Here is an 8,392-nt window from a genome sequence, read left to right as displayed (position 1 = left end):
AGACTATCTTAAGCACATTTTGGGGGTTCCTTAATCAGAACATTAATGTTCAGAAAATGAATCAGAAAATGAGTCTCCAATTATTTAATCAATCGATTAATCCATTTTTCCAGCATAAATGCCAAACAGATTGTAGTTCGTCATTTTTGGATATATCCTTAGGCTTTTTTTTGCCAGAGTTTGATGAGAAGATCAATACCACTCTCTGCTAAATATGAGGCATCTTATTTTAGCTTAGCGTGAAGACTGGAAAAGAGCCTGGCTCTGTCCAACAGCAAACAAAATAATGATCCGTTCGGTTGTTTAATCTGTTCATAAAACATAAAAACAACAGGTAGCAGTAACTCCTTTCAGTCTGAGCTGGTGGCAACCTCACATTGATGACAAGCCTCCAGGAAGTCACTGCTCCCAGCCATAAAATAGTCCCACCCACAACCTGCAACTTTTCATTTTTTACACTTGGTAATTTGATCAGATTACACAAATAAGATATAACATGTCACTTAGTGAGCTTTAGAGCTATTGGTGGGGTGGGAAAGGGGCTTTGCTACCTTTGGACAAAGCCAGGCTAGCTGTTCCCCCCTGTTTCCAGTCTTTATGCTAAGCTAAGCTGACTGGCTACTAGCTGTAGCCATCCACTATATTTACTGGACAGAGATGAGGGTGGTGTTATCTTATCTCATCTAACCCTTAGCAAAAAAGCAGATACGGGTATTTCCAAGATGTTGAACTGTTCCTTTAAATGTGAGGTTTTCTTGCTTTTTTCTATTTTCAAAGTAAACTGAATATCTTTGTGTTTTGGATCGTTGGACAGACAAAACAAGATTTTTGAAGCTGTCACCTTGGGCCTCTGGGAAATTGTGATAGGCATTTTTCACAGTTTTTCACAGCTTTTAGATCAACTGATTATTCAAAATGAATAGCCCTAGAACAGCCCTAGCATAAAGTCACCTATATGAATAATGCACTAGTGATAATAGCATTTGTGGGTAAATTTATGAGTCTAAAGGTTTGTATGTTTAACCAGTGGATTAAGTGCACTTTTCATTTTCCTAAGGTGTATGCAGATGATTGCTCATTTGTTTGTTTGCTAGTCTACTTGGGGCAATTTGAACAAAAGCACAAAGGTCACTCTAACAGACCTCATCCTCTTTGTTATTTGTTTTCCTTGTCCTTGTGGAGCCGCCACACAATTCATTCCTTAACATTAAAGGAACGTTAAATTAATCATTGAACATGCAAGCATTTAAACAGAAACTGCCTTTAGCAACTCTTTCGTCTATGTGAAATTACATATAGGCTAGGTAGTAGATCTAAAACTATTCTGAATTCAAGAGATAACTGTTATTTAAGATTACGAAACATAGCACTTTAACTTCTGTGTGTCCTAGAAATAAAACAAAAAAAACCCTGACCCGATTAAGCTGCTGCTATCATCACACTATCTCCCCCAATCTCTGCCCAACACTTACACCCTGTGTCCAGCATATGAACTACACCATCTCAACAGATAGGATCAGAGCAGCGTTTGTTCCAAGTGACAAAACCACAAGAAAGAAATAAAACCTCTTTTGATTTTTTTATTATATCAAAATACAAAAATTTGAGAGGAAAATTTCGTATGGGACTAAGCATTTGAAATGATATGGTGACATGAGTACAACACTGCTTTCATATTCTCACAGACATGCCATAGATAGAGCATAGATCATGTGCTAGGCCCATGTCTACGTCATGATGAGCCACCAGGAGTGAGCCTGTGCGTTTTCCCTCGTCGCCTGAGATGGCGACTGTCATTATATCCAGGCCGGTTGGTAACAGGCCCGAGTGGTTTTACATTATAGTTCGTTCAGGTTTCTGTTTACTCTAAAAGAAACAAGATCCATGGCAGTTGAACATGAAGAGTGAGTAAGACATGATCTCAGACGATACAGAATTCACTGGACAGCAGTGGCAAACGAGAAAAAAGTAATACAAATATTATACATAAGGCTTTGGTACAGCACCATACAGTATGAGTTAATTGCTCACAAAAAGTTAAGTGAAGCGTAATACCTGATGTAGTGACAGAACAGAACGGCAAGTCTTAAGACAGACCAACAAAAGAGAAACATCAGGTTATCATTTTAAAACAGACAAAAGTAAAAAAAAAAGAAATGTTTTTGCTTTGAAATATTTACATATGAACATCGTTGAATATATGTTTCAACCAAAAGAGGAACATTATGGAAACAGATTATGCACAAAAAAAACAAAAACAACAACAAAAAAAAACAGAATACAGAATGTAAACATGTGATGTACAGCACAGAGTTCAGTGGATGAAAATGAAATGAAATGTAGTAAATTTTCTTCCTTTAAGCACTACTTGGTTTGCTTGAGTATGAGCATTAGCTAAAACAGTCAACAATGTAGTGCTTATTGTAGCCTACGATAATAATACATTCTAGTTTCTCAGTGCTGGTACACATGAAAAAACAGAGAATATAGAAAATACTACATATTCTATTTTCTGTCCAATAACAACCAGCTCAGATGTCCATGAATGATTGCTAAATAGGCGTTTTTGTATTGTCTCTACATGCAAGATTAATACAATAAAAAATCAAATCGGTTCTAAGTATCATCCTACCAGCACCTAGTGATGCACTAAAAGCTGTAAGCAGAAAAATTGGAGAGAGAGAGAGAGAGAGAGAGAGAGAGGAAAAAAAATTGAGCTAACAGTACGTCCAAAGCAGCCCTCTTAAACACTGTACATGTTTCTGTTGAATATGCAAAAAAGAGCCCGGAAGACGACATCCATTCTTAAAACCCATGGAGAGGATGTATGAGTTAACAGCTTTCCCAATACCTTTTATACCAGGAGAATCAGCAATAAATACAAATGTGGTCTGGTGACTACTCATGGCTATAATGTACAGTACTAGTAGGAATTCTACCGTCAAAAGGTGGTGAGATGACGCAGTAGTGTGCTTGAAAAACAGTGCTGTTAACCACAGATTGTAGACCTAACAGGAAGTGTGTGTGTGTGTGTGTGTGTAGAAAAGATCCCCTCGTGACCTGACGATGCTCTCAGATTCCCTCCCATGTGTCCAGTGGCGCGTACTAGTCTAAATCAGGTTATGTTTCTCCTTTTAGGCTGGGTTAATATTCTCAATATCATCACAAATATACTTTAGAGAGGGTACCTTGGAAGCACAGACAGACATAGCAAACACACTATAGAAACAGGTCATCTTGAGTTCATTTGAAAGTAGCATCACAAGTCTCTATTATTTGAGGTTATACTACTATTTTTCCAGTATTGGCTATCACTGTCATCACATCATGTTATGATAAGGACCTATTGTGTCTACCGGAGCTTAGTTTAGTTGCTCAAACACACAGGGCTGAAAAAACAGTTGCTTGTGGAAAAAAAAAAACCCAACGGAAAAATCTTTAGACCTCTATTCTACAGCACCACGAAGTTAAACATAGCACCAAGTTGTAAATGTTCAAAGCAACTATGCCCTAACACACTTTTCTTTATCAAACTAATGTAAACACAATTTCCTCCACAGCACGTATTGTACATGACTATAGCATGTCTGTGACTCTTAGAAAAAAGTTTCCTTCAGTTTATTTGCTTTGGACACCTGAAGGCGAAGAGATCTGGAGCGAATCTACATGTGTGCTCATGAACGGGCAAAATATGGTATTACTTGTTCCAGAAATATTACAGAGGGCAACACACATCTGCTTCTAAAGCTTTTTCCAATGGGCATTCACGTACTATACATCAGAGAAAATACTACTCAACTTGTGCAGCCAGCGGGCTATGGCAATAATACATCGTACGGTACTAACATTAAGGTTTCTTTTCTTCTCAGATAAAATAACGTCTGCTAAAGTATGACAAATGAGGCACCTTAAAATGTTTTAAAAACATTATCCACTTAAAGCCGTACTGTAAGCAAATACTTTTTATATATAATCTAATTTCTTTTTCCTTGGGATCTTCCCGTCTTTTCATACATCCTCATACAAGAACGTCTTCCTGTAAAACATGGTTTGATTTATCTTTACAAATACAATACACACCATGTACAGTACATAACAAATATAGATTTTTTTTTTCCTCATATCTTACATGAAACCAATTACGCTCACTTTCAGGCAATCATCACTTTCTCACTCGTCAAAAGAGATTTCAGCGTAAGCAGACATTGAGTCGATTCATTCACGTGGATATTTGTTGGAAAACCTCTGATTTGTTGGTAGCAGATGGATATCTATCTGATATGTCTTTGAATGATTGAACTAGCTTCAACAACCAAAAGAAAACTGTTGTTTTTGTAGAGCAAAAAGGGAGCTTGGCTCAGAACTTGTGTTGGGGGCCCTCCAGTTATTACCTCTTGTTAAATGCATACAGGAAAAGCACAGAGAAGTTTAAACAATTTGGACTTAATGTGCCAACTGGTCATCTCACCAATCGCAGCTGCACTATAAACAACGTAATGTGTCATTCAATGTACTGTGACATCAGGACATTCATTTCCTGTACAGCAAAACATACATTCATTATCGGTTAGTGTTGAAAATTAACAAACATACAGAGAAGTAGCTAGCAAGTAATATACAGTTGTTAAAGATAAACAGTCAGGGTGGCCATTGTTTGAATATTTCCCCATTGCTTTTAGTTTACAGCACTTTCCAACTTTATGAAGCAATCACATTCTCCTCTAACAGCTGCTGTTAAACATTAACATCCTTATTGTACCACTTTGTTCTTTCTGCATGAAAACTCATGTACAGTGCTTCTGTACTTTTCCACTGAAATTACATTTATTGATTTATTTGCCTTTTTTGAATCTAAACTTCTGTTTTTGTTTTTTGTTCTTTTAACCCAGAAGTCTTTATTTTTATGGGTATTCTGGTTCTGTCCTTTTACTTGGATATACACAGTTGAAGCAGGTACCCATTTAAAATATAAATGTAAAAAAAAAAACAAACAAAAAAGAAATCAAGAGTCATGCATCCTTTGTAGCATTTTCTCTTATGTGTCCTTGGCAGAGAAAGTAAAAACACATGTGATATTGGAGTCCCTCACTCCCCGAAGAGACAAATATGAGAAGGCGAAGGAAAAGGCAGTTGATTCTTATGTTAGAAAAAACAAGAGAGAAAAAGGCAAAAAAAGGCACCTCGAGACGTGCCACATTTCACAAATGATTCCTTAATAATGAAATACATACTACAGTACACTTCACAATTCATCACCCTGTTCTTCTATAAGTCCAACCTCTCTGTTTAGCATGTAAGTCCCAAATTATTTTGAGAGTTCTCATGAAGGCTATGGTCTTTTGTCTTAATACAGTGCTGTAATGACACTGAGCCATCAAGCACCAAAATTAAGACACTGTCTTCTAATGGTTGGCATTGGAGAGTGAAACAAAATAAAACACAATATGCCAGCTATTACTGATAATAAAAAGCTTCTAAATTAGATCAAGTTAGGCCATATTATCCATTTGAATGAGTGCGGCGTGTGATATAAACCTTTTTATCCATACTTTTCATATGTAAAAAGGTCAAGTACGTACAGTATACCACAAGAATTACAGCAACTCTGCGTTTACTCTGAGGTATATTTTGTGGTAAGAACCCTGTGTTTAAATACTGACACTATTTGTATTGTAGGAAAGGTAGACTCATGTCCCTGTCCGAGGACGCACCAGGCTTAACAGTACACTGTATCACTGAAAAACCTAAAGATATGGACCCCTCAATGACCAGTGAGTGAAAAATCTTTAACGTGTTGTGACATACTCAACCAACACATTTTTATTACTGTAGGAGGAAGCTTAATTCCCTTGTTTTACTATTTATATACATTATATATTTTCAGAGCATTTTCAAGTGAAATTCCTCAGAGACAGGTAGTGGTGATAACTCAGAAAAGCCATTGTTCTTGTCTTCAAATAAGATTTTCTAACCCCCGGAGTATTCAGCTTGATGTTTCCCGCTCCCCGAACACCGATGAACTTTAGAGATTATAAGAAACGTATTAGCTTGATACAGAGACGGGGGCGGAGCAGGGAGGGCTGAGGTGGGGTTTAGGGGAGGTCAGCTTAGTCGAGTCCAATGGCTTGGCCTGTCAGTGACAGTGGTGGGCACGCGGGTCAGCGTAGAGTCCCATAATTTGGGCCCTCAGAGTCTGCACTGGCCAGAATGCCTGTCTGGTCCTCCTCAGACTGCCTGCGATGCAGGAAGGAGGTCAAATAGAGATAGGGGTTCTTCTTGTTTTGCTTTTTCCTCTTTCTGTGGAAGCTGAGATCCTCTCCCTCTTGGGGTGTCTGAGATTGCTGCTGGGTCTGAGAGGGAGACACACCTGACAGGGAGGCAAAGAGAAGCACAGGAGTAATAAACCAGCCACATATTTTAGATCAATCTTTTGTCCATTTGCTCTAATCGTCGGACAAACCTGTTCTCCTTCCGGAGGTTGTGTTGTTATTGTTGTTGGCAGCCACTCCCTTGGCTTTAGTAATACAGTGGTGTAGCAGTGCTGGTAAGCTCTCAGACCCGGCAGGATCACTAGACGCACCTAGAGGTTCCCTGAGAAGAGGAGAGAGGCACAGCATACATTGTTCTGCATTAATCCAACAGTCGTATGTGATCCTGCCTCAGAGTGAAAAGACAGAATGGCAGTTTCATTGCTATGTCCAGTAGGTGCTATCATATGATTTGATGAGCTCTTGTACTGCTATTGAGAGCTCTTTCACTAAGAAGATGAATTTCCACTTTCTATCTGCGTTGATGGATGATAAAAGTTAGACACAAAGAAAGAGAAAAAGAAAAGAGAAAGTAACAGAGAGAAAGAACAGTTGACATAACATGGCCGTGGATTTGGTGAATTTATTGGCTAAAAGTTTCTTCTCAAACAATCATTACATTAAAGACCCAGTTCAAGATTTATTTTGATGCAGGTTGTTTATTCTTCAAGAGTATTTGTTAGTGATAAAAAATCACTCCAATTTTGGTCCCATCATTGTAATTCAAAATCAATTTTGTAGTGCTAAAAATGGAAATAAACAAGTTACGCCAATAATTGTGATTACTTTGCTCATTCAGGTGTGGGTCTTTAAATAGTGACTGCTTAAGAGATGCGGGCACTATTGGTCTCTTTGCTGTATAATACTCATAAAATGAAAATAATTTCTGGAACTGTGAAATTACTGTTCTTGTAACAATACAGTCTTATTGTAGATTCTCTCTGAAAATCCTCCAATACTTCTATTTATTGTTTACAGTGCATGCATGAGCGTTTCTCTGACAGTTTGTTGAGTGAGCTAACATGTACGTATGCAGGTGTGTATTTTTTTTTTTTTGAAAAAATAAAAAAGGGAGCTCTTTTTTGAATCCTGGAGAACTATTTTCATTTCATGAGTGATACATGCTAAGTTGAATGAAAATAATCAATCAGCAAAACAATAATCACATCAAGTTAAAGTTATCTTCACTGTCATAGTATGCAGTCTGTTTTAGAAGCAGTTTTACCTCGTACCGAATACTCTGGTTTTGTTGTCCATCTCTCATAGAAAGATGCAATAAAATTAAATTAAAGTCCAAATAGCCACACAGACTCACTCAATGACACTCAATGTCTTTGCCTTTCAAAGAACTGAATACAAAACAGCTTCAAAACCTGACTTAATGCTTCATTAAGTCAAGTTGTTGTGCCAAATATGTATTGTTTCAAAAGGCATAGGAACACACAGCTTTAGAGATGCTGTCCATCATTTGTCACTGTGGAGAGAGAGATTGAGAACCATTAGCAGAGAGGGGGAGACAAATCTGAGAATCAACAGTCCTAGACAGATAAGAGAACATTTCCATTATCACATAAACTGTGTGCAGAGGCCACAGTGTGTTAAATATAAGTACATTTCCATAGACATAAACACTGTACAGCACACTTTCATAAACATGAACACTGCGTACAGAGGCTTCACCATGCTGACGGGAGGAGATGGCAGGAAGAGGAAATGGCCGTTAAAGAACAAGTCACATGACAGGAAGAGGAAATGGCCATTAAAAAACGGTCACATGACAGAAAAACGAAAGCACTTAGGACAACAAATGTGACAAAGAATTTAGTTGGAGAATTGTTGTTATTTGTTTGGTCATAGAGAGAAGTTTAGAGAATGCATGCATGGCATTTTGCACATGGAACAAAACTTTAAAGGGGAATACTCCAGTCTATCATTCATGTGCGTCCTCTATTGATTCAAGGCTTTTTTTGTTTGTGCAGGGAAACATGTCTGTAATTCAAACAATCCAAACACAAAATTAAATGCTTCTCCACAGTCCAAAACCGCTCCTCGTGCTTGCTCACAAGCCTAATTACTGTAGCCTT

General features: G+C 37.8%; 1 protein-coding gene across 3 annotated transcripts in view; it reads right to left on the bottom strand.

The window, feature by feature from the left end:
* Window positions 1-1,566: 1,566 nt before the first annotated feature.
* Window positions 1,567-8,392, bottom strand: part of igsf9ba (immunoglobulin superfamily, member 9Ba) — a 70,991-nt gene continuing 64,165 nt past the window's right edge. For 2 of the 3 annotated variants that reach the window (XM_067595005.1, XM_067595006.1), the window contains 2 exons: window positions 6,461-6,591; window positions 1,567-6,367 (listed from right to left, as the gene is read on the bottom strand). In XM_067595005.1, coding sequence (XP_067451106.1) covers window positions 6,159-6,367; window positions 6,461-6,591 — 340 coding nt within the window. In that variant the 3' untranslated portion in view covers window positions 1,567-6,158. Of the gene's footprint in view, window positions 6,368-6,460; window positions 6,592-8,392 lie in introns of those variants that run through there. The other variant, XM_067595007.1, reaches the window with a different exon arrangement.

Source organism: Thunnus thynnus, chromosome 7, assembly GCF_963924715.1.
Source record: "Thunnus thynnus chromosome 7, fThuThy2.1, whole genome shotgun sequence".
NCBI classification, from domain to species: Eukaryota; Metazoa; Chordata; class Actinopteri; order Scombriformes; family Scombridae; genus Thunnus; species Thunnus thynnus.
The sequence above is the reverse complement of the archived record's forward strand: the minus strand, read 5'-3'. Positions and strand labels throughout refer to the sequence as shown.